This window comes from Carcharodon carcharias, chromosome 2, assembly GCF_017639515.1.
Source record: "Carcharodon carcharias isolate sCarCar2 chromosome 2, sCarCar2.pri, whole genome shotgun sequence".
Classification (NCBI taxonomy): Eukaryota; Metazoa; Chordata; class Chondrichthyes; order Lamniformes; family Lamnidae; genus Carcharodon; species Carcharodon carcharias.
Genome location: NC_054468.1, coordinates 20,673,030 through 20,700,380, shown reverse-complemented (window position 1 = coordinate 20,700,380; position 27,351 = coordinate 20,673,030). Strand labels below are relative to the sequence as shown.

General features: G+C 42.6%; 1 protein-coding gene across 1 annotated transcript in view; it reads right to left on the bottom strand.

The window, feature by feature from the left end:
- Positions 1-27,351, bottom strand: part of hltf (helicase-like transcription factor) — a 76,081-nt gene that overhangs the window by 17,636 nt on the left and 31,094 nt on the right. The window contains exons 10-21 of the mRNA XM_041213388.1: positions 26,265-26,358; positions 24,865-24,944; positions 24,289-24,357; positions 23,656-23,748; positions 20,111-20,208; positions 19,840-19,983; positions 15,376-15,514; positions 11,113-11,248; positions 8,749-8,928; positions 7,896-8,020; positions 4,146-4,327; positions 2,013-2,138 (exon numbers count right to left, since the gene is read on the bottom strand). Coding sequence (XP_041069322.1) covers positions 2,013-2,138; positions 4,146-4,327; positions 7,896-8,020; positions 8,749-8,928; positions 11,113-11,248; positions 15,376-15,514; positions 19,840-19,983; positions 20,111-20,208; positions 23,656-23,748; positions 24,289-24,357; positions 24,865-24,944; positions 26,265-26,358 — 1,466 coding nt within the window. The remainder of the gene's footprint in view (positions 1-2,012; positions 2,139-4,145; positions 4,328-7,895; positions 8,021-8,748; positions 8,929-11,112; positions 11,249-15,375; positions 15,515-19,839; positions 19,984-20,110; positions 20,209-23,655; positions 23,749-24,288; positions 24,358-24,864; positions 24,945-26,264; positions 26,359-27,351) is intronic.

The window sequence follows — 27,351 nt, the reverse complement described above, 5'->3', positions numbered from 1 at the left end:
CCAGTGAAGCTCAACGCAAACTGGAGGAACAATACCTCATCTTCCGACTAGGCACTTTACAGCCTTCCGGACTGAATATTGAGTTCAACAATTTTAGATCTTGAACTCTCTACTCCATCCCCACCCCCTTTCCGTTTCTTCCCCCTCCTTTTTGTTTTTTCCAATAATTTATATAGATTTTTCTTTTCCCATCTATTTCCATTATTTTTAGATGTATTTCCACCCATTGTTTATCTTTACCTTTTAGTATTCCCCCACCTCCACTAGAGCTATCTGTACCTTTCTTGTCCTGCTCTCTACTCTTAATTAGCACATTCCTTCAGATAATATCACCACCTTTTAACACCTCTTTGTTCTTTTGTCTGTGACATCTTTTGGTTATCTCCACCTATGACTGGCTGCTTGTCCCAATAACCCCGCCCCCCCCTTCTTAAACCAACTTATATTTCACCCCTTTCCTAATTTTACTTAGTTCTGTTGAATGGTCATGAGGACTCAAAATGTCAACTGTGCTCTCCTCCACCGATGCTGCCAGACCTGCTGAGTTTTTCCAGGTATTTCTGTTTCTGTTTTTGTTAAAGAAGCTCCATTGTTCTCTTTACTGCAGAGAAGGTTAAGGGGCAACTTAATAGAGGGTGCTCAAACATTGCAAGGTGTTTTGACCGAGTAAAAAGCGAAAAACTATTCCTACTGGCAGAAGGGTGAGTAATTAGGGGACACAGAATTTACGTTATTTGCCAAAAGAACCAGATGGGGAGTGAGAGGAATTTTTTAATGCAATTTTTGTGAGTAAGTTGGAAATGCGCTGCCTGAAATGATGGCAGAAGATTCAATAGTAACTTTCAAAAGGGAATTGGAGATATTTATTTGAAAAGCAAAGAGTTACTGGGCTACAGGAAAGAGCAGGGCAGTGGGACTAATTGGACAGCTTTCTCAAAGAGACAGCACAGGCACAATGGCCAAATGGCCTCTCTGCTTTATGATTCTATCAGTTGGTCACTTTGCTTAACTTAAAACGAAATTGCAGCCTTTTCAGGATCACTGATTTCCATTTCATCGCCCTCACTTCGCAACCAGAGAGAAATCAAGAAACTTCCTAACACAAGGATAAGTGGAGTTTATTAAATGCAAAGAAACACTAATGAATTGATTATTTACATGGGGGAACATCATTGAAGTTAAGTGGACACAATGTTCAAAGTGTCTTTCTTAAAATTTTCCACACGATATAGGCTCGAGGGGCCGAATGGCCTACTCCTATATTAAAGTAATTTATTGATTATAATTTATGGCATTTCTAAACTCTTTTCAAATCTCTTCAATGAAAAAAAAGGTCAAAAAATCTCAATCTGATGAGATAAAAGCAAAGCATAATAAGACATAATATGACGAAAGGCCTTCTTTTCTCCAAACTGCTCCCCATTTCCAATGTAGAACAAGAAGAGACTGGAAAAAAAAACTGGCTGTGCAAAGCATAAGGTGCTTTTGATGCTCAGCTTCCTTTAGAAATTTCCATTCAGTTCACTGCCAATCCCGACTGTCCAATCCCAAAGTGGGCAAGCACAACCCTAGAGGCACAAGATCATTTATGTAAACTATATTAAAGGTGGTAAAATCACCAAAGACATTCCAGACACACCCTGCCTTCAATGTTTTAGATAAACTCAGCTGTGCCGTGGAATGTTACATCAATTTCACCCAAATGCAGAAAAAGAACGTGACAAAAATCACCCTTCCTGGCCAGGTCTTGTCTCATCATTTTGAATTTAAATTTGAGCAATTTAATTCCTATTTTACTGTCAAACTTTATGTAAAAAAAAATGAGTTCTCATGCAGACAGTCCACAAATGTTGCAGCTATCAGTTTTCCCGAATATCTGCAGGCCGACATTCCACAGATGATATCCATAACTAGCTCACAGGATCTACTCCTCCTCCTGATATCAGTGCTTCTCCCACCCACCCCCACAAACAGATAAGGATTTTAAAAATAACAAGGAGCTTCTGACTGACCTTTGAGCTGGAGACCCAGGCCTGCTGAGATTTGTCAGGTGCCATGGTGTCTGTCTCTTCGGGGGGGCACTCCACCAGCTGTTCTACTCGGATCTCGGCCCTGCACAAGGGGCACCTGGCGGTGGGCTAGCAGAGACAAAAAGTGGTAAGAAAAAGGAGGCAAATGTAACCAGACACATCCAATGGATCAGGCACATTTAAATAGCTCACAAGATTTGAAGCTCTTGTCTTTACACTGATAAGCCATTTCACTAAGTGTTGCACCCATGCTCCTTTTGCAGTTGGAGTATAATGTGGGAAAATATGAACTGCCCACTTTGGCAGGAAGAACAAAAAAGCAGCATATATTATTTAAATGGGAGAGAGATTGCAGAACTTTACAGGGCAGGAGGGTCTGGGTGTCCTCGTACATGAATCACAAAAAGTTAGGATGCAGGTACAGCAAGCGATTAATTAGGCAAATGGAATGTCGTCGTTTATATTATATTCCCTTTGTAATAAAAGTAGGGATGTTTTTCTACAATTGCCTTGTATATCGGTGAGACCACATTTGGAGTGCTGTATATGGTTTTGATCTCCTTGTTTAAGAAATAATATAAATGCATTAGAAGCTGTTCAGACAAAGCTCACTCAACTGATACCTGGGTTAACTTATGAGGAAAGGCTGGACAGGCTAGGCCTGTATCCGTTGCAGTTTCGAAGAATGAGAGGTGATCTTATTGAAATAAAAAAGAACCAGAGGGGATTTACGGGGTGGATGGTGAAAGGATGTTTTGCTGAAAAAAAGAGACATGTCAAAACTTTTCATCTTGCACTCATCCGAGCAGTGCCTTGACCAATCAGGGTCAAGCTGCCTAGTATGAATTTCAAACAATGACTGATAGTTAACTGTCAATCACTATCAACTGGTGCATTGTCCATGGCAACACCTCCACCAGAGTCCACTTGCCAACAAATCAGCACTCTATCCTCATACAGTATAAATTGTTGTTTTCCCCTTTTATTGGTATTCTTGCGAAGTGTCCTGATGAGTGAAAAGTGAAAAACTTCAACATGTGTCTTTCATTTTTTAGCAATACTCAAGTTCCAAATGACTAAAGGATGTTTCCCCTTGTAGGAGAGACTATAACTAAGGGACACAGTATAAAAATAGGAGGTCTCCGACAATTTAAGACAGAGATGAGGAGACATTTTCTCTCCAAGCACTGAGAGTTTCTGGAACTCTCTTTCTCAGACAGCGGTGATGGCAGGGTCACTGAATTGTTTTAAGGCAGAGATAGATAGATTCTTGACTAACATGGGAGTCAAAAGTTATTGGGGATAGGCAGGCATGTTGAGTTGGGACCATGATCAGATCAGCCACCATCTTATTGAATGGCAGAGCAGGCTCAAAGGGCTAAATGGCCTACTCCTACTTTGTTCCTATGTTTAGGCCCTCTAAAGTTCACTGTTTAAACTGCATGGCAGAAGTCACATGACATCACAATGGGTTATGAAGGTTTAAAAAGCCCTTCTTCAATGTCATGACTAAAATTATTGGGTCAATGCTGCTGGAATTGATTTCTTCTTTAGTCACAATGCCTTCTGGTGGCACACAGCAATATCTGAGGTGGGTTTCTAAGCCATCAGAGGCAGTAACGTTGGCACTTTTTAAATATTGCAGCATGAACACTATAATATAAATGCATCAGTGAACATACAGTCCACTAGTGACCCCTTCCAACATGGGTAGCAAAATAGGAGCAGCCTCACACGTGGCCTTCTGTGCAGATTTTTAACAGAAATTTGTAAATACCTTTTAAAGCTTTTATAATTTCTACACCATATGGAAAAATTCTTTAGCATAAACAACCCAGGAACATGCAGTACAACTTTTTAAGCACCTGTAGAAAGCAAAACTGCTCCATATGTGGAAACGCAACCTTAAATAAACACGCCATAACTTTGGCAGATGACTGGCAGAAACCCCAGATGGACATGTGAAGTTTTCTTAGTTAAGAGTACAGGAGACAATTAGGAGAAGCCCTCGAATAAATTACTGACACCAACATCAACACAAACTTTCGTAGGAATCTCCCTAAACCCATGAATTCAAGAACAGTTTGTGTAAAGTCACTCCTGCCATCCACTGACCTGCTCACTCTGAATAACCTGGCAGATACACGGTCTGCAGTAAACGTGGGCACAGTGTGTAATCACAGGAAAGGTTAGCGACTCCAGGCAGATGGCGCACTCTTCATCAGAGCCACAACTCAAAACTAGTTTAATCTTCTTCACCAATTTCTCCCGCAGCTCATCAGGAGTGGCATTATCCACTAGAGAGAAAGAGGAAGTGGGGGAAAGAGAGACAAAGAGAGAGAGAGATAGAGAGAGGGACAGTGTTGACTTCCACTAATAAACAGAAATAACCAACCTTTCCAATTTTAACCATTTACACAAATACACAGCTAACCTGACTATTGACTCTAGCACAGCCAGATGCTATAATCTCTGATCAGTTTAAAAATAGTCCTGTTTGGATAAATAATTAATTTGGAAGATTGGAATGTCTTCTTTATTAAATTACATCAACTTACACTAAAACGAGTGCAATATTGTTTCATTAAGCTTGTACGTGCTATGATTGGTAGCCCTACATGGTTTTAGAGAGCTAACCAGTTTAGTTAAGTGACCAACACTGTATTGAAAGATACTTTACACTTAGGGAAAATATCCACAATTCTCCAGTGTTTTTTACCTTGTAGTTTCTGGGTAAATGCATCAATCGCTCCAAAACTTACCCGGCCAGCCTCCCAAACTCTACCTTCTATAAACTTCAACTGATCTACCAGAAAAGGTTTGTTGCCCATATTCTATCTTATTTCACCCATGATAATCATCTTTCCTATTTTTATAACTTTTCCGGCTGTACAACTCTAGACATTCTTCCTCTGAATCTAGCCAAGCGAGTTATCTTCCTTTCACTATACCATTGGCTGCATGTATTACTCACGTCCCACACTCTTATCTCCCTCCCCAAACCCATACACCTGGCTCTTCCCCTTCAAGATTCTACTTAAAACCAACCTCAGCTTTGGTCACCCCTTCTAATCTCTACTTCTGTTCCTTAAGTTTTTGGGGAACTCCTTTGTTCATTTTTCTACATAAAAGCACTAAAATCAATGCAAGTTCTTCTTGGGTACAGTATAGAGCACCATACATCAGCAGGATCTATTTGTTTGTGTTCAGTTAGCTGAACTTGGCCAGATATCACACCTATGTGTACTGCCTCTCGGTTAGCAACAGGCTGGGGAAGGGTAGCTAATCAATAGTCCCTGCGAGAAGGTGTTTGAACGACAAGTGGCGGCAGCTAAAATTAAAATCAATGATAAAATCAATGTTGGCAGAGCTGCGAGAAACAAGATATTTACCAACTCTCTCCTTTAGGGGAGTATCTCCCTGGAAGAATTGGGGAAAAGAAATCAAGACAGATGCATTCAACACTTAAGATATCAACACTCATTAGCCTTTCACCTCATCTGTAAACACACTAAAGCGTTTTAGACAGATGTACATTAACCTCTAGTTGCAGCAACTGCAAAAAAATGTAGCAGCCATTTTGCACACAGCAAGATCCCATAAATAGCAATTGGATGCATGGCCAGTTAATTTTTGATGGTGCTGATTAGGAAAGGAGTGTTGGCCACAATTAGGAGAATCCTCAGCTCTTGTACGAACAATGCCAAGGGATCTTTAACATTCACCTAATTAAAGAATACTCCTACCACAGCCGCTAGACAATAGAAAATACCCAAGACACTCAGCAGAACAAACAGCACATGCATAGAAAACTCCTCCGTTCTTTCCACAGATTCTGGCGGATCTGCTGAAGGCTTCCGGTATTTCCTAGTTCTGTTTTAAATTTACTGGCCTGAATTTTCCCATCAGCGGGTTGGGAGTGGGGCCCACTCACCGGCCAGAAAATGACGCGGGATGATGTCAGGAGGAACCCCCAATGTCATCCCGCCCCATTTAAATATTCAGTAAGGCGGGCGGACAGTGAAATCAGCTGTCCGTCCGCCGACCTGTCAATGGCCAATTGAGGCCATTGACAGGATAGTTAACCCAATTAAAGGACCTGCCCGTCCAAACTTAAGGCTGGCAGACAGGCCAGGAGCCCCCGCGGGAAGGAGAAAAAACATGAAACCTCTTCCACCGGCGAGATGAGGTTTCATGTCCGTTTTAAAAATCCTAATTAAACTTTACGTGAGATTTATTAACATGTCCCATCTCGTGCGACATTGTCACATGAGGGGGGACATGTTAATATCTTTTTTATTGTTCTATTTTGACGCTTTGAAGCACTGTCAGCAATCTCCCTGAGGCAGCACTGTCAGCAATCTCCCTGAGGCAGCACTGTCAGCAATCTCCCTGAGGCAGCACTTAAGTCTCAGGGAGCTGTGCACTCTTTTGCGTGCATGCGCACTTTGACAGTTGGGAAAATCCCCCCACCCCCTGCACAGGAAGCGCTTCCCATCAGGCAGCCCGCTGGGCAGGCCTTAATTGGCCCGCCCACTTAAAACGGCAGCAGGACCCACTTCGGCGGCGGTGATCAGCTGCCCACCCGCTGACCTAGGGCAAAATTCTGCCCACTGCGTCTAGTTTAATTTGGCTAGGCAATAATATGCTTGCATTTAGGCAGCCGCTTCAAAACCTTATAGCATTTTACACACCGAATTTTTGTTTGAAATGTGGCACCTGATATTCATAGAACTCTACACACAGGCCACTTGGCCCTGTGCAACAGTTCCACTTCCCTGCATTTTTCTTTGAAAATTCCTTCAAGTAAATAGCTAATTCCCTTTTGAAAATTAGAATAAAATCTGCTTCCATCATTCTTTCAGGCAAAATAACCTCATTGTGTAAAACAATTTCTCCTCATCTTGCCTCTGGCTCTTTAACTGTGTCCTCTGGTTACCGACTCTTTGAATGCCTCCATTAACTGTCCCCTTAACCTTCTTTGCTCCAAGGAGAACAAGCCCAGTTTCTCCATATAATTGAAGTCCTTCATCCCGGGTATCATCCTGGTCCAGCGCATCTGAAGCTCTCCAAGGCCTTGACGTTCTTCCTAAAGCATGGTGCCCAGAACTGGACCCAATACCTCAACACAGGCCTAGGTAGTGTTTTATAAATAGTGTTTTATAAGGTAGTGCTTTAAAATAGCCGTCTTGCTTTTGTATTCCATGCCTTTAGTAACAAAGCCATGAGTCCTGTATCTTTTTTTTTAAAAAAGCCTCATCAATTTGACGTGCCACCTTAGGAAAAGAAGCAGACCATTCAGCCCCATGAGGCTGTTCTCCCATTCATCATCATGGCCGATTTGTGTCTTAACCAGCTTCAAAAGATTTCTGTATGCAAGCGCCCCCCCCCAGGTCTCAATGTTCCCGCATCCCCTTTCAAAACTGGATCATTTATACTGCCTCTTCCCCATTCTTATTTGCAAAATACACTGCTCCACATTTCTCCACCTAAAATTTCATTCTGCCATACATCTGCCTATTTTACCAGTCTATGACCTCCTGAAGTCTGCTACACTCCTCGCTGTTCACTACTTTTCTGAGTTTTGTCTCATCTGTAAACTTTGAAATTATGCCCTATATTCTGAAATCTAGACTATTAACACATACCAAAGAGTTGTGGTCCTAAAACAGACCCCTGGGGTCACCACTGTATACTTCCCCCTAGTCTGAAAAACAACTGTTCTTCTGTCCCTGAGCCAATTTTGTATTCATGCTGCCACTGTAATCCCCTTGGACATCAATTATGTAGTAAAAGGTGTCTGAAGCGGTCTCCTATTTCATTCGTATAAATGGTGTTGAGTGTCTCTGAGAAGGCTGTTCCTACCTGAGGAACCCATTACAGCTGAAGAATTTGCAAACAGACGAGGATGGCAACACAGCTGCCTCAGCCAGACCAGGATAGCAAGGACGTCCGCATAATGTGTGAAAATGGATCCTTCGCTGAAATATCTGAAAAAATGTTGGAATGAGGATAAGCATTAAGCTGTGTACATGTGTGTTTGAAAGCAGCCATGCGATCCCAGCTCTGCGTCCTCACTAATATTGTGGGCTGTCAGACTAAATTCCTGGCAAGCAGACACAGTTGCCAAACTACAGCCTTCCTAATATGCACAATAACAAAAGAGAGTGAGAATAAAGGAGAGCGAGAGGAACATTAGAGCATTAGAGTGAGAAAGAAGTTTGGAGACAATTACAGGGAGAGAGACCGTTTTATTTATTTATTGTCCATAAGCACTGCCACAGAAGATTAAGTACTTTGTTTAAAAAATTAAGTTATGATTGCAATTATGTTTCAGTAAACAACTTAAGATGAAATGTTCCACTTTGCCAGATACCCACTCTGAGAAATTACAGACCTCCAGTCCATTTGTTTTCTGTCCATTAAAATTAATCTCCTAGTTAATCACTCTGATCTACTGTCCCTTCCATTTAATATAACTAAGCAATCAAAATCTATGTTGGCTATCAAACATGTCTACGAGAGGTAAGTACTCAATGACAAATAGTAAGCCTCCCAAACATTTCCTCTTTACCTCTGAATGTCTTTGCACAAATAAAACATTAGCATTATAGAAAAAAAGCATTAAAGATGCACATGGAATAAAACATGGCAATGAGGCAAATTTACACTCCTTCGACTTTCTGAACAGAAGGCTGGAGTTTCTGCCATGTCTCACCTGCCAATAATGGCCCGCCCTTCATTCTTCACAGATTCGTAGATTTGCTTCTCTTCATCAGAGAGTGTTATATGTTGAACGAAGACAGTGCGTTCAGGGAGCTCGATTACAGGCTTGCCCTTTACCTTGCTGGTTTTGGTTCTTCGCAAGGTAATGTTGTTTATTAATGCTTGTAGCCGCCTGAAGAACAAAAACAAACAAAAGCACTGGGGATCTCTGGCTAACAACACAGCTTTCTCGGCTCCACATAGAATACAATAGCTGGGGCGCTATTTCTTCAAAAGCTAGGGCACTATGCTTGATACGTCACCACTACAGAATTTTACACAAAATTTACAGCACAGAAACAGGCTATTCTGCCAAAAAGGGGCTATCCCGATGTTTATGCTCAACAAGAGCTGTCATCCTACTTCATATCACCCTATCATTTCATTCCTTTCTCCCTCATTTGTTTCTCTAGCTTCCCCTTAAATGCAGCTATGCTGTTCACCTCAATTAATTTATGTGGCAGCAAGCTCCAACATTCTAGCCAATCTCTGGAAAAGAAATTCCTTCCAAGTTTCCTTTTGGATTCATTAGTGACTGTCTTGTATTTTTGGCCCCTAGTTTTGAATTCTCCCACAAGTGGAAACATCCTCACTATGTCAAACCACCGACCCTGCTGAGTATTTCCAGCATTCTCCGTTTTTATTTCCTTCAAGCCCCTTCGCAACTTTGAAGACCAGATCATTTCCCAACCTTCACTTTTCTACAGGACAGAGCTCAGTCTTTCCTAACTTATAACCTCTCAGTTCTAGTAACATCTTTTTTGTCCATATTCTCTAGTGCCTCCATATCCTCCTTGTGATATGCAGCCAAGATCTGTGCACAGTTTTAATATGCAAGAGGAAAGGTAGAGAATGCTAGTTCTTCTATAAATTGCACAAATTTGGATAATGTAAACTTACATTCTTGAAAACATAGCTTGTCGGCACATTTACCTCCAAGTCGGAGGCTTTGGTGAACCCGACTCCTTGAACAGACCTACTCCAGGGGGCAGGATTGTCTGGTCCCTCTGAAAATCAACGGACTTTTGGCTGAGCTGCTGAATCTCCCGTGGCGGGTCCCACCACAACAGGGCCAGGAAACCCCAGCCCAGGGCTTGAGTTGGAACAGGCTCAAGGGCTGAATGTTCTACTCCTACACTCCTTTAAACTAGGCTGACCCCCAGTGCAATACTCCAAGTTCTACCTTGCCAGAGGAGCTACCATTTGGCAGAAGAGTCGCACAGAAGCATGGTCTGGCCATTTCACTGATTCAGACGGATATACTAGATTCTACGGCACTACTGCAAGAACAACTGAATTCTCCCAACATTCTAGGAAACATTCCTTCCCCTTTTCAGCAATAAACACAAGACAACTTGGCCAATCAACTACAACTGCAAACAGGCAGCTATAATTTCTCATACAACAGTGCCTGACAAAGTAATTTATTGTTTGTTCAGAGCTTTGGAATGTTTCAAGGAGCTAGCTTCTATTAATTCTAACATTACATTCCATTGAAAACCATTACAGTTACTTTTTTTTTTAAAATGTTAGTGACAACTCTGAAACACAGATTTTTCAGTAAGTTTCTGTGTACAGTGCTACCGTGTAGGGTCATGAGGACTCGAAACGTCAACTGTGCTCTTCTCCACCGATGCTGCCAGACCTGCTGAGTTTTTCCGGGTATTTCTGTTTCTGTTTTTATTACCGTGCACATTGCGTATACATGGACAATGGCCACAGCAATACAGAAAACGGCTGCCCACAAATGATCCGCTGGTGTCCCTTAATACTGAAGACTGAACTTCAAACGGCTCCATTACACATTACCTGCAAGTGATATTCTGAAGATGTATGTTGCATGATTTAATTAGAGTAAAATAATGCTGAAAGCACACTTCAGGAGAATCATTCTAATTCATTTTGCAAGTGGAACTGACGTCTTTCATCTTAACTACTTCCCAAAACTATTCTTCATCCACCCTCCATAAATCCACCTTGCCCAAAACCCTGCTACATGTATCTTATTGAACATGAATCCACTTGTCCATCAGGCCTCACCTCAACAAAAACTGTATTCACCCCTTGACCCCCAACAGCTCAAATTTAACATCCCTGTCCTGGTTTTTAAAAGTCCCTCTATGGTCTCACACTCTCCTAACTCCACAATCTCCTCCCATCTTATATTTCCCTGCTCTGAACACTTTTTTTGGCCTCCAAACTTTTGCGCAATGTGTCCTTAACCTCCCGCCTTCCTTTCACAGAGCCTTCACCTACTCCGGTCCTACTCTCGGAAATTCTTTCCATCCGCCCCCAATTTCAATTTAAGAATACCTACTTGAGGCCATGCTGATCCCCCATGGTTACGGGGCGTTGGATAGTCCGGTGCCACCACTGTCTGTCTGTGAATGGTTTCAACTTCAGGAATGAAAGAATGGACCAAAGATCCTTCAACGAATTTTGAATTGGGGTGCCTGTGGCAGAATCATATCAAATGAATAGCTACATGTCTTCCCAAATGTCTCCTTATCCTGCATTCAAACGCATTTAAGATAATACTCATGCAAGCACCAGTTTAGAATGTTTGGATCCTAATGCACTGGAAGATTTGAGATGGTGGTGTAGAAGTAATGTCACTGGACTAGAAATCCAGAAACCCAGGCTCGTGCTCTGGGGATGCAGGTTCAAATCCCACCACGAGGGCTGGTGGAATTTAAATTCAATAAATAAAATCTGGAATTGAACGTTAGTTTCAGTAATGGTGACCATGAAACTATCATCAATTGTTGTAAAAAAAACCCCATCTAGTTCAAAAAACGTCCTTCAGGGAAGGAAATCTGCTGTCCTTACCTGGTCTGGCCTACATGTGACTCCGGACCCACACAATGCGGTTGACTCTTAATTGCCTAGCAAGCCAGTCAGTTCAAAGGCAATTAGGGACGGGCAACAAATGCTGGCCTTGCCAGCAACGCCCACATCCCAAGAAAGAATAAATAAAAATAAACATTGTTGTTGTGACCACGCTGTTTGGAGTGACCGAGACCTTAAAAAAGCTGTGTTGGATGTTCAGCCACTGGCAGATGCACAGCATAATTACCCATTACAATGGTGATTTTTAGGGCATGAAACAGTTACATGGAGGCAAATTTGTGAACATCAACTTAGCAGCACTCTCACCTCTGGGTCAGAGCTTGTGGCTTGTGGAGGTGCGCTCTATACTAGGAGCTGGGTTTTATGCACCCCCCCTCCCCCCCCCCCCCCCCCACCCCCCCACCCACCCACCCACCCAGGGTATGTCTTCTGCAGGGGTGAAAGGGTGGGAAAGAAAGGAATAACCTCCTTATTGTGGTGGTGGTGGCGGCTGGGGGGGGCACTTCCCCCTAAAATAGGACCTCCCCACCTGACCTTCAAAATCCAATTCCCCAGACACCTCTCCCTGAGATCACCAATCCCTCCCCATCCAAAACCTCAGGCTTGCCTCTCCCTGGTGACCATATCCTCCTTATCTCGGGGGCTCCCTGCAGAACCAGCAGCACCCACTTATCAGTTCTGGCACTGCTGGAACTATAAGAGCTGCTGACCAATCTAAGTAAGCAGCAGCACCTGAGATCGGGACTTCTGTTGACTGAGGGGCAGAAGTCCGACCCACAGATTATAAAGGTTGCGTGATATCACTGCAGGGAAGCCTTTTTTAAAGTTGCTTGGTTTCCGACAAACTTTTCTTCCAGGGCTGGGGCGAGCAGTATGCACCCTTCCACCCGCTGGAGCGGTACTAAGGATGGGCTGCATCGTCAGAGAAAGAAAAGATTTGCATTTACAGAGCGCTTTTCATGCCCACCAGACATCTCAATCCTTGCAGCCCATGAAGTACTCGTGAAGCGTTGCAATGTAGGAACTGTGGCAGCCAATTTGCACTCGGCAAGTTCCCATGAACAGCAATAAAATGACCAGATGATCTGGTCTTTGTGATGTTGACTGACAGATAAATATTGGCCAGGACAGCAGGGGTAACACCTGTTCTTTGAAATATTGCCATGGGATCTTTTACATCCACCCGAGCAGGTAGATGGGGCCTTGGTTTAAAGCTTCATCTAGAAGGCAGCAGTGCAGTGCTCCGTCAGTACTGCCCTGAAGCATCAGCCTTGACTTTTGTGTTCAAACCTGAGATTGGGTCTTTAACCGGGAACCTTGTGATTGAGAGGTGCCCATTGAGCCACACTGCCAATGACAGAGGTGGTGTTCTTTGGATGAAGTTTTAATCCAAAGCAGTGGGATTAATATTCTGGAGATCAAACGACCCACCTGATGAATCGCAGCTTCAGTTTTAGCAGCATTTACGCACAAAACAAATTTTCAAATAAAACGACAGCTCCCAGGCTGCCTTGAATAGCCAACTGGTTCCCTCTGTAACATTTGGGGTAAGTTACAGCTCAGGAAGATCACCTTCACTGTTTAATTGCAAAATACATTTGAGGAACGTTTGAGGACTCTGGGTCTATACTCGTTGGATTGGGGGGGGATCTGATTGAAACTTACAGAATACTGAAAGGCCTGGATAGCGGACGTGGGGAAGATGTTTCCATTAGTAGGAGAGACTAGGACCCGAGGGCACAGCCTCAGAATAAAGGGAAGACCTTTTAGAACAGAGATGAGGAGAAACTTCTTTAGCCAGAGAGTGGTGGAATCTATGAAATTCATTGCCACAAAAGGCTGTGGAGGCCAGGTCATTGAGTGTATTTAAGACCGAGATAGATAGGTTCTTGATTGGTAAGGGGATCAAAGGTTATGGGGAGAAGGCAGGAGAATGGGGTTGAGAAACTTATCAGCCATGATTGAATGGCGGAGCAGACTCGATGGGCTGAATGGCCTAATTTCTGCTCCTATGTCTTATGGTCTTACTCTTGGGATCTGCTGAGTAATCTAAAAATCAGACCTTCAATAATGAAACCTCTAACTAATTAAACATGGTAAGTAACTTATATACCCAGTGAGAAAGCCCCATTTCGGTCCCATTTAATTGACCCTCACTTTGTATATCACACTGATCTTCAGATTATGATTTTCAGTATCCCTGATCTGATAATATGCTTCACATTCAGGTCTTTACATTAACAGGTTCACAAGAACATATTAATCCACATAATCATTTTCAGAGCAAATTCAATGCACACATGCGTTTATAATCTGCAGCGATTAAAAAAAAAAAGTACGAATATGCATTTGTGAAGGGGGATAATATTTTCAGCTGGGGGTGTTTTTAACTTATTCATTCACGGGGTGTGAGCTTCACTAGCCAGGCCATCCCTAGTTGCCCTTGAGAAGGCGGTGGTGAGCTGCCTTGTTGAACCGCTGTAGTCCACGTGGCAGTGGTACACCCACAGTGCTGTTAAGGAGGGAGTTCTAGGATTTTCAGCAACAGTGAAGGAACGGCGATATATTTCCATGTCAGGATGGTGAGTGACTTGGAGGGGAACTTCCAGGTGGTGGTGTTCCCATCTATCTGTTGCCCTTGTCCTTCTATATGGCAGTGGTCGTGGGTTTGGAAGGTGCTGTCTAAGGAGCCTTAGTGAAATCCTGTAGTGCATCTTGTAGATGGTGCACACTCCCACGTCGGTGTGGAGGGAGTGAATGTTTGTGAATGTGGTGCCAAACAAGCAGACTGTTTTGTCCTGGACGGCGTCCAGCTTCTTCAGTATTGTTGTCAGCTCATGATCGCTGTCCTTTCTCTTTCCAGATGCTTTCAGGCCTGTTGTACAATTCCAATATTTGCAGTTTTTTCACTTTATCTCAGCGTAGAACTAGTCGTTAGATTCCACAGTCAGCAGTCTGCCCAGTGCCTAGGCTTTTTGAAATGAACTTTTGCACTGGAACTCCTGTCAGCTTTCTAAAAAGCACAACACCCTCAATGGAGGATCTGACACCTGTGTAAGCAGGGCAAGCAACTGTGTATCTCCTTAACCAATCCAGCTGAAGAATCGTTAATGAGACATGCAGCAGCTGAGCCAGAAATTGCCAGTTAAGAATATTTAATTTAATGCCAGATCAGGTCTAGAAAGTAAAATAAAGATCGGGAAAGAAAGATTCAATTGATAGATAAAAGCAACAGAAATAAAATGTTTAAAAAATTATAAAATCGCCAACAACTAAAATCTGAAGGTACGAGATGCCATACTAGCTAAAGTTCATTTTCAGTGCCAGAGAGGTTGTTTATTAGTATTTGAGACTCATCACGCTGTTAAAATTTTACTAACATTGGGATGGGCAAGCAAACTGCTGGGTTTAGTGTACATACATCGGTTAAATACAGGGGCCTTACGCAGTTCAATTTGTTTTAATACCAAGTCTCTCCACAAGTTAGCGGTGCCCTACAGCTTTTGGAGGAGCAGGACATCTCGGATGGCAATTTCTTCATTTCCGCATTTAATTGCGCATGTGCAGTGGTCGAAACTTGCTGTTCGATTTACACTTTACTAACAGCGAGCACTGATAGCCGCAGCCTCGTCATTATTTCTACCACAACATCTGGCTCAGTATCACACACCGCCCGGTAAAAATCACAACGATCGGTTGAAACTAGACAATACACATCTCCCAGTCCTACCTGTTAACACCCATCTTCTTTCAGCAATTAGTGAGAGCGCTGCTTTAGTCTGCTGGGCATTTGGGTTTCGGATGGTGTGTCCCTCATCCAATACCACACGGAGCCAGTTCACTTTATGCAATGGGCTGGCGCTTCCACTCTGTCAGGGCAAATTAATAACAATTATTGCAGGATGATAAAGGATAAAAATCCAGTGCAACGCCTCCCACTTGAAAACTGTACAACTACTTCATGCATTAGAATGGCTTCTGTTTTCTCTCGGCTCTCTTCTGGAACAGCTTAGCTTTTCGTTTCTGCTCACCTTTTGTAATACCCTTTCAAACAGTCAGTCTCCAGAGGCCATGGCGCAGCTTAAAAATAAGGGGTCTCCTATTTAAGATGGAGATGAGGAGTTTCCAAGTGCTTGCTGTAAACCTTGGTTTGTGAGTGTCGGGGTCATAAGACTTTGGAATTCTCTTCCCCAGCAAGCAGCAGAGGCTGAGTCATTGAATATATTCAGAGCGCGTTACACAGGTTTTTGATTTGACAAGGGAGTCACGGGTTATGGGGGAAGAGGCAGAAAAGTGGAGTTAAGGTTAAGATCAGATCAGCCATGATCTTATCGAATAGCAGAGCAGGTTTGAGGGGCTGAATGGCCTACTTCTGCTCCTATTTTTAATTTTATTATTAGACAATGTCCCTGCAATATCTTAGCAAGTCTGGCAGCATCAGCGGAGAAGAGCACAGTTGACATTTCGAGTCCTCATGACCCTTCAACAGAACTAAGTAAAAATAAGAAAGGGGTGAAATATAAGCTGGTTTAAGGGCGAATGGGGGTGGGACGAGAAGAGCTGGATAGAGGGCCAGTGATAGGTGGAGATAACCAAAAGATGTCACAGACAAAAGGACAAAGAGGTGTTGAAGGTGGTGATATTATCTAAACAAATGTGCTAATTAAGGGTAGAAAGGGTTGGGGTGGGGTGAAGGAATACTAAAAAGGCTAAAAGGTAGAGATAAAACAATGGGTGGAAATACATTTAAAAATAATGGAAATAGGTGGGAAAAGAAAAATCTATATAAATTATTGGAAAAAACAAAAAGGAGGGGGAAGAAACGGAAAGGGAGTAGGGATGGAGGAGGGAGTTCAAGATCTAAAACTGTTGAACTCAATATTCAGTCCAGAATGCTGTAAAGTGCCTAGTCAGAAGATGAGGTACTGTTCCTCCAATTTGCGTTGAGCTTCACTGGAACAAAGCAGCAAGCCAAGGACAGACATGTGGGCAAGCGACAGGGAAGTCTGGGTAATGCTTGCGGACAGACCGCAGGTGTTCTGCAAAGCGGACACCCAGTTTGCGTTTCATCTCTCCAATGTAGAGGAAACCGCATTGGGAGCAACAAATGCAGTAGACTAAGTTGAGGGAAGTGCAAGTGAAATGCTGCTTCACTTGAAAGGAGTGTTTGGGCCCTTGGACGGTGAGGAGAGAGGAAGTGGAGGGGCAGGTGTTGCACCTTCTGTGGTTGCATGGGAAGGTGCCGTTGGAGGAGGTTGAGGAATAGGGGGTGATGGAGGAGTGGACCAGGGTGTCACGGAGCGAACGATCCCTACGGAATGCTGCCGGGGGGATGAAGGGAAGATGCGTTTGGTGGTGGCATCAAACTGGAGTTGGTGGAAATGGCGGAGGATGATCCTTTGAATGCGGAGCCTGGTGGGGTGATAGGTGCCCCTTCACTTCCTCTCTCCTCACTGTCCAAGGGCCCAAACACTCCTTTCAAGTGAAGCAGCATTTCACTTGCACTTCCCTCAACTTAGTCTACTGCATTCGTTGCTCCCAATGCGGTTTCCTCTACATTGGAGAGACCAAACGCAGACTAGGTGACCGCTTTGCAGAACACCTTTGGTCTACCAGCAAGCATTACCCAGACCTCCCTGTCGCTTGCCATTTCAACACTCCACCCTGCTCTCTTGCCCACATGTCTGTCCTTGGCTTGCTGCATTGTTCCAGTGAAGCTCAAAGCAAACTGGAGGGACAGCACCTCATCTTCCAACTAGGCACTTTATAGCCTTCCGGATTGAATATTGAGTTCAACAATTTTAGATCTTGAACTCTCTCCTCCATCTCCACCCCCTTTCCGTTTCTTCCAATAAGTTATATAGATTTTTCTTTTCCTACCTATTTCCATTATTTTTAAATGTATTTCCACCCACTGTTTTATCTCTACCTTTTATCCTTTTTAGTATTACTTCACCCCACCCCACCCCCACTAGGGCTATCTGTACCTTGCTTGTCCTGCTTTCTACCCTTAATTAGCACATTCCTTTAGATAATATCACCACCTTCTACACCTCTTTGTCCTTTTGTCTGTGACATCTTTTGGTTATCTCCACCTATTACTGGCTTCTTGTCCCAACAACCCCAGCATCATAAAACTAGTGTATTATTTTGTTTATGCTACTTAATCTACTCATCATATCTAGTAATCAGTCCCTCGTATTTCGTGTTACACTCAAATAAAAATAATGTTTAAATGGAATGAAGAAGTCAGAATCCCTAACCACTTGACTAACTTTACAAATCACACTTAAGTAAAGCAAGGAAGCAGAGGTTTTCATCTTTAGCCTTAAGGCAATTAAATTCCACTCATTTAACGGGTTAGATTTTCAACTTTTGACCGGAGGTGTTAAGTTAGCATTGCGCTTTAGCTACCCAGTATAGGAAGCACCCTATTTTAATTTTGGTGTAGATCAATTGAAATGAAAACCAGTCGCTTTCTATAACTGGGGGCGGATCCACAACACCAGTTTTACAACCGAGCGTCAAGTTTCAAATCTATCCCAATGTTTGCTCAGCAAGAATTAGACACTGTAACTTTTGAAGGGACACAATTACACCTTAGAGGCAGAAAATACCTCCTGTATTAGCTGGTCATTATAAAAACAGCAACTGCTATTGTCAGACTGCTAACAATTTATGTAGCTTGGTCAATGCTGTCCCTATAACCTTCCCTCTAGACATGAGCTCTAATCCTTCATCATAACCAAACTCATTTATACTTGGAATAGATTTTGTCACTCTTCCTAAAGAGAGACTTGCATTTATACAGTACACACACACATATACGCACACCAGTGCAAATACATAAAATATTTATTTAGCTGTCTCAAACAATGCCGCTTTAAGGTTTAAGCAATGTGTTATATAGCAGGTCAAAAGTGTAATTCTCATTCACCTGACTGTTGTGAGGCACAGCGTAATGGGAAACTACTTCAATTACAAGTCTCTTGCGTTATTAATTCAGTAGAAATACTGCATCCAGGTCTGTTTGTCACCATAACCCTTGTAGGGATCATCAAAATGTTCCTGACCTTCAGTTAATATCAGCTCACTTCCCATTGCTTTTACTGTGCTAACCTCCACGGATAGAGCTCTACGGATCCTCCAGCTTCCTGGCATTAAATCTAGTTCCTTTTAATAACATAAATCCTGTGAGGTGGAGATAGGTGTCACAATTAATTGGTGCACCTTTAACTGTGAGGAGTAGGTTGGGTGAGCACTAGGCCCTGCTCACCATTAACACTGGTCTAACAGGAAAAGAACTGCTCGCAAATGACCACTTTGACCCTAAGCCAAATGTTCCACTCCACATTTTCCTTAAAATAAATCTGCCTATTTCCTCATCACTAGATCATGCACTATATTTAATCTAACATAACCGGACCCTACTTCCGCTTATCTACACATGACTATTCCATTACTCTCCTGGCCTACCCTCATCCAAAAACTCTCTGCATCTTATCCTACAACCCCAATCACACTCACCATCACTCCATCATAACTGACTTGCATTGGCTCCAAGCCCTTTGCCTCAGTACCTCAAACTTAAAAAACATGACCAAATCCCTCTGTTACCTTATCCCTCTGTGTCACTCTTCCAGTCCTACAATCTCCCAACCAAATTCCATGTATATTGACTCCACCCTCTTGTGCATCTGACTCTTTCACTCCACCATTAGCACATGTGCATTCAGCTACCTGGATCCCACTCTCTAGAATTCCACCCCTAAATCCTTCTGCCTCTCCATCTTGAAGACCCTCTTTAAAGCCCATTGCTCGGAGAAAGATTTTAGTCTGCCCACCCAAACTTTCCTTCTTTGGCTTGGAATCCATTTTCCTCATGCCTCTCTGTCTGAGACTCTTATCTACATTAAAAAGGCACAACATAAATACAAACTGCTGTTATGGAAAATCGTTTCCACAGTATGAGAAATAACAACTGTATCAGCTCCAGAGACAATGGATAAAGGGAAATTTCAAACTCCAGCACAACTTTTAAGAACTATTCATGGGTCAGAAAAGCAAAAGACTTGATTCCATAAGTGTTTACGATTTTCAGTGAAATATTTTGACTTTACAAGCATTAAAAGTGTGCAATCTAAAAGACTGCAATGGCTTTCAATACCATACCAATTTAACATTCATCACCTACCCCATAATCAACTGTTAAGGTATTGTAGGTGGTCAACACTACATCTTGTTCAGCCAGGAATGCTGCACCCTTATTTCTCTCCGAGCCATAATAAAGATACATATTCAATTTCACGTCAGGGCATAAATGTCGCTCAAACTGATCCTGAAAGATAGATTTGCATTTGAAGTTATTTCAACTAGTTTGGACTGATTACAATAAAAGGAGGATATTGATGAAGAATACAACCAAATTTGTAGGGCGAGACTCAAATCTGCCACAGTGCACTTACAATCCAGTTACTGAGCACAGACAGTGGACAAACAATCAGGGTCGATCTTGCCTTTGTATTCGATGCTGTATGAGTGCTGGTCTGTGCGCTCGTACAACCTAAAAAAAAACAAAAACAAAATACTGAAGATGCCGGAAATCTGAACAGTAAGTGCTGGAAACACTTAACAGGTCAGGCAGCATCTGTGAAGAGAGGAAGGTAAGGCTAACATTTCAAGTCGATGACCTTCCATTCGGAGCTGAGGAAAGAGATGCAACTGTGAAAACAAGCTTTAGCTTGATCAAACATAAGGACAAAGACAATTAGCAATAGAGATAAACAGGTCTAACGAAGAGTCATCGACCTGAAATATCAGCCTCTTTCTTTCTCTCTGCACAGACGCTGCCTCACTGCTGAGTGTTTCCAGTATTTCTATTTTTGCTTTATATTAAAAAAGTCGTTTGCATTTTGACAAACTCACTTAAGGTACTCCAAACCAACTAGATTTTAAGTCTAATCATGTCTATAAATTCAGGTATAGGTTCTGTGTAATTATTGGCCTGGCTTTTAGCTCTGGAATTCCCTCCCTAAGCCACTCTGTTCTTAATACACCTTAAAACCTACCGCTTTGACCAAGACTTTGGTCACCTCTTCCAACATCTCCTTACGTAGCTCTGTGTTAGTTTTTGTCCAATAATTGCTAAGAAGCACCTTGGGACATTTTGCTGTATTAAAGGCACTATATAAATTAAACTGAATGAGGTTAAAAAAAAACTGCTTAATAAAGCGGCAACATTTCTGTCCAGCGCCCACTTCCAGTTACCAGATGTCGCAGGTAGTCATTGTAAAAGTACAGCATTTATACCCTGCCCAGTTTCGTCCACTTTATTAGCTCCTTCCCCACTTTCCAAAAACCCCTCATCATTCACTCTAATGTTCCCACACTCAAACCAGCCAACCCTAATTCCTTAACATCCAATTTTGTCTTCCTTAATCTCAGGATTTGGAGATGTCTTCCTGCACAGGAAGAACACTCTAGAACTGCAAGCTCTTATGAAATATTGGAATATGGCATTTGTACATGCTCCACTAGCACCATCTAAAGGCACTAAAGGTATTGCAATCATTAAGTTTTCTTCAGTTATTTTGTGCACAGAATTTTATCATCATTATCAAGAATATTGGCACCTATGGGACTCCACTGGATAGAAAAATCTACAAAATAAAATGAGGAATATTGATTAGGTAGTAAAAGAACGAGTTAGGATCTCGAATATACTGTAGCTGCAGATTCAATTAGTAATTTTCAACAAGACTTAGATAATTACTTGAAAAGGCAAGATTTGCAGAGCTATGGGGTAAGAGCAGGGAAATTGTGACTAATTGAATGCTGGCACAGACATGAGGGGCTGAATGGCCTCCATTCGATTCTCTCTCTCCATCTCTCAACTAGAAATGCCGAATACTCGCTGGGCCCTATCACCTGAAGGTGCTGAATATTTGTGCCACATGGCTCTACTCTACAAGAGGTGATGGCCAGCTTATGGTGGTGGTGGCAGTGGTGTGTTGCTGTTTACTCAGGGTGTCTGAGTTGCTGTGGCAAAATGCACTTTTACATGCAAATTGTAGTCTGGAGCTATTCTTCCCTTCATAAGACTGAGCAGGAATCTTTCCCACTCTTACTGCCTGCCACTGGTATGCACCGGAAGGATTTGCAGGTTGATACTCAACCTGTTTGGCTGCGTTATGAACACATCTTCCTTGGCCATCAAGTCTTGGAATGGGACTTGAACCAGAGCTTCTGACTTGGGAGGCAGGGACGCTGCCCACTGAGGTTCAAGACTTCTTGATAAACTTGCAAACTGCAGCAAGAAGCAGATGTAGTTCCACAACTTGGGAGGCCTTGGGAAAGAAGGAATTAAAAGTATGCTTTGATTTGATCATGGCAAGGGCATAGCCAGGAGTAAGAGGACACAGTGTGGGGAATTTGGAGGGGAGGAGAGGTAAAAGCAGATGTCTACTCACTGGTATATTTAATATTTCCAAACTCTGGAACAAAGCACAGAAAAGCATTACAAAAGCAGTGTTATAGTCCCAGCTGAGGTTACCCCTGGACAAGCCTGATCCCAGAGTGGAACCCAGCTTGATAGATCCTAACTTTTATTTTGTTTGTGGAGGGTAGCTACTGAACAGACGCATAGGAGTCAGCTGATAAACTTTTAACAAATGAATAAAACATTTATTCAACAAGAAAATATGAACTATATTACAATACTCCTTCATCCTCAACTACATCTTTACAGATACATACAGATTTGTAAGGATAACACTATCTTATACTCTAATTTACACAGTCCATGTAAATCTATGGCACTCTGTGGTCAGACACACCAGACTCTGAAACCAAGTGACAGATGCCACCTCAGACAGACGCTATGGTTCTCTCAACTCCCACCAGATGCTTGTTACACTGTGAGCTAACCAAACTCACAGAATTCCGTCTTTCATACGAAACTCCACCCTCTAAGACCTCACCATGGAATCTTCTCCCAAACTGACACTTTCTCTCAGATGCCTTCCACAAGGATTCACTTCCAGGGTTTCAAACTCTCCACCTGATGTTCCTCTTCCCTGGGTCACCACAAGCATTCAAGCTGTCTTCTACGCACTCGTATCTCCCCAGTTTAGGGTTAACAGTACACCACTGTGTCACATGCCCATAGCAAAGAGTTACAGTTGTTTCTTTGGACCTTCTTGCCTCTTGCAAGCTGTTCTCACTTTAAATCTGCTTTCTGCAGCTTTTGTCTCTTTAAATCTGAAGCTTGGAGCCTTTTTCTCTGCCCCTCACTCTTAACTTCATTAACAGGACCTTTTTCCAGGTTTCTGTCCTTCCTTTAACTAGATGTTCTTTGGACTTTCTCTTTTTCCATTCCCCTGGATTTTTCAGGCTTTCCTTAGCTTAGGACTTGCTAACTGTCCCATTTTAAACTGCTTCTGCTTTACAGCTGTCATCAAATCAACTGCGCTCAAACAGCTTCCAAAACAAACTGCTGTTTCTCTTGTGTGTGTCTGTGAGAGGGATCTGCCTCTCTGGGCCCCTGTTGCTAGGCAACAGGCCAATCCTTCCCTTGTATGTTTAACATTACTTTATAGGGGTGGTAAAATACCTCATTAGAAATGCAAGCAGCCTTTTTAAAAGTGAAACTAAAACTTCGTTTGACCTTTCTTAACACATACAGAAAAACAAATCAAACAAACTTTAAAGCTAAAACTCATTCCTAATGCCCACAAATACAAATATAACTTACTTAAACTACCTCTATTTCCCAATAGCAGCCATTGTTCTGTCTGGTGGTTGATGCTGATCCTTCACAGATCCTGCAGAGCAGGCACTTGTTTGAGGAACCAGAGCTTCGCTAGCACCTGTGAGATTGGAGCTTAACAAGGATTCAGCACCTTCAGGTGAGAGGGCTCAGCAAGTATTCAGCACCTCCAGCCAAGAGAGAAGGAATCGCCAACAAAAGGAGGGGAAAAAACGCAAGTTGCCCACACTGATGAAGCATTACCTTTCATCTTTTTTAACGTGGAACTTGAGCCGCCAAGTGCAGATGCGAAATCAATATCCTCCATTAGACCACATCTAGGCTTATCAGTGATGCCTGTCATATAAAAGATGTTTTAAAAATGTTAAAATGCAAAAAGTAGCTATTACAAGGAGACCAAGCAAAGATTATTGTTCCTTGTCACAGATATGCTTCCAGCAAAACAAGGTTTGAGTTCACAAGAAAACCATCTATTCGAGCAGTCCAAAAACACTGGCCCCAAAATAACCATGAAACCAAATCTATGAATGGTATTAAAAGAATTGAAAAAAAAATCAATGAGCTTCTGTGTTTCTCCAGCATCTAGTTTCTAGTGTAGCCTTAATACATTACTGCAGCGGTTCAAGGCAGCTCGCTACCACCACCTTCTCAGGGCAAGTAGGGGAAAGCAATAAATGCCAGCGATGCCCCTGTCCTAGGATCGAAAACAGGTTTATACTTCTCACAACTTCCCAAACAAATCTTAGACCATAGAGAACTACTCTTTTTAGAACTTCCATCGAGACCTTTCAGATCATGGCTGTCATGTTATACAAACAAACATATGGAAAGTATCCTCCTTAAAATCCGATTTTTTTTTTGTTTTAAATAGTTCACCTTTTCTCCCACTGTTTGTAGGTTTCCATTCAGTTCTTTTACCCATCGCACTTTTCACTTGTGTTTTCACTGCAATAAAAAAAAATGGTAACCAGGTCACAACTTTCAAAAGTGATTAAAAAGCAAAATACTGTGGATGCTAGAAGTTTGAAACAGAAGCAGAAAATACTGGAAAAACTCAGCAGGTCCAGCAGCATCTGTGGAGAGAAAAACAGAGTTGACGTTTCAAGTCCGTACGACCCTCGCAAAACGTCAACTCTGTTTCTCTCTCCACAGTTGCTGCTGGACCTGCTGAATTTTTCCAGCCTTTTCTGCTTCTGTTTCGAAAGAGATACTCACACTTAATTAGCGTCTCTCACAACCTCAGAATGTTCCAAAGCACTTTCCAATCAATGAAGTGCTTTTTTTTAAATATAAGCACTGTTGTAATATAGGAAATGCCAATCTACACACAGCAAAGCCCCATAGTCAGCAATATGAGAATGGGCAAATAATCTGTTTTATTCACGTTGGTTAAATGATTTTAGATTGGGTCCTGCAAATCCATACCAAAAAACATAATGTTCGCAGACTTGCCTTTCTTTTTTGTGGAAGCCCATTCTTCATCCTTTTCAGAGTCGCTGCTGTAGGTGTATTTAACTCCCTCTGTTTTTTTCCTGCACAGAACAGCATTCGGGTTGATGAAATATAAATAAAAAGTAAAAGCAGAAAAAAGGAGTGAAGAATTTTTAGAAACCATCATAGTCAAAAGAAAACTAAGACTTGCGTTTATACAGTGCGTTTCATGGCCTCAGCACATCCCAAATCATTTTACAGCCCATGAAGTACTTTCAAAGTTCAATGCAGGAATTGTGTCAGCCGTTTTGTACACAGTGAGTGCCCACAAACACAACAAAATAAATGACAACTTCATCTGTTTTAAGTATTGAGTCGAGGGATTAAGAGAAATGAGGGCTGAGAGGAGATTTGACAGACAGATTCAAAATCACGAGGGGTCTGGACAGAGTAGGACGGGACAAAACTGTTCCCATTGGCGGAAGAATCAAAATCCAGAGGGCACAGATTTAAGTTAATTGGTAAAGGAGCAAAAGTGACATGAGAAAAAACTTTTTCACACTGTGTTTAGGGTGTGGAACGCAGTGCCTGAGAGTTTGGAGGGGGCAGGTTCAATCGAGGCATTCAAAATGGCACTAGGTGAAATGCTCAGAGAGCCAGTACAGACACGATGGGCTGAATGGCCTCCTTCTGCACCGTAATAATTCTGTGATAAATGTTGGCCAGGACAGTGGGAGAATTCCTCTGCACTTCTTCAAAGTAGTGCCATGGAATCTTTGGCATCAGCCTGCAAGGGAACATTAAGCCTCAATGTAGCATCTCATCTGATGGACAATTCCTCCAACCACGCAGCACTCCTTCAGTTCCACACTGGGAATTTCAGCCTAGGTTTAATGCCCAAGTATCTTGAGTGGGAACTTGAACACACAACTTTCTGACTAGGAGGCCGAGAGAGTCAGGTCCCGTCTGCCAAATTGTGACTTATTGCAGATTATTCTGCAAGGAACAGATCTGAGGCAGTGATCAGAAAAGCCCAGGCAACTCAAGTGTTTTTATGCACTTATATTCCTCACTTGCTGGTTTGTTCTGATTGAATTTCAGAGTCCTTGGTGTTTAGACAGTTCCAAATGCGGATAGTTATTCAAACATATATGGTGCACGCTTAAGTGGGTCCCTGAAAACACAAGCCTCTTGATGATTTCCCACAATGTATTCATCAAACAAAGGCTTAAACGGAGAGCTGTACATCATCTTGCACATCCGTAGTGATTAGCTAATATTAGTGTGTATAAAGGGCTGTGCAGATGTAAAAATGAATACCTTAAAATACCTTATCCAAATTAAGAATTGAAACTCAAGCATGCAAATGCAGAAATAAATAACACTAAGAAAGGATGTGGGTTAATTTTACAGCCCATTACCTTTTGGGATATGATGAAGCAAGTGGATTAGATCCTGAAGAAGTAATGCTTCCTGTGGTATCGATCACAGTGGCCTTTTGCCTGTTGTCAGCACCTACATTATTTGGGATGATAAAAGTGAATGGATATTTAACAATCCAACACAGAATGGGACTACCCTAGCAAACTGCACCACAGCGCAGAGATAACAAAGTCAGGCAATCAAGCCATGATTTAATGCATTGGCATAAGACATATGATGTAGCACACTGCAATTCCAAAACACTAAGAGACAGAACATACACTGCAGGACCATCCACCCATATCCCCATATTCACAAACAGCTCAAATAACCACAGGCGTATTCCCTGTGGTGGCCAGTTAAGTGGCTGCCGTGGGACAGTTGGCTTCCTCCAAGAGCTGCCAATCCAATCCAAGCGCTGGCAATTCAGCAGCATCCCTGCTAGCGGTGGCCATTGCCAAGGCTACAGGCGTAAAGAGAGGATGCCTCAATCGAAGGGCAACCTTAAAGAAGAGGAAGTGGGGTTGGAGGACACAGGGCCAGGAAGGCAGGCTCCAGCGGTCAAAAGGGGCTTGTGTGTGCGTGTGTGTGTGTGTGTGTGTGTGTGTGTGTGTGTGGTGGGGGGGGGTACTCTAGGTGCATAGGCTGTGCCATTACTAAGCCTCTCCACAGGCTATGGAGTGCCAAAAAGAGGCCCCCACCCACCCCAGTCTCACTTGACGGTCTCCCCATGCAGGAAAATGCCCACAGCAGCCACTTAACTGGCCACCACAGGGAAGTGATCAAGCAGCGTTTGACACCCACTGTCTATGCCCACACATTAAGAATGCCCACTCGGGGAGGGGAGAACTTGAAATTATATCCTCCAGCATGAAACAGCACCTTCAGGGGAAAATTATTTTTAAAAAGTGGTGAATTGCCCATGGTGGTTGATGAATATTCAAGTCATTTTATTTTGCAAATATACTAGATGGCAATAGAGGTGGAAGATACTTCTAAAACTCTTTCTAAAAAGGAGGCACCTAGCAGCCAGAGCCTAGAATTACAGTGACATTTGACAAACCAAAACTGAAATGTAGCAATTTA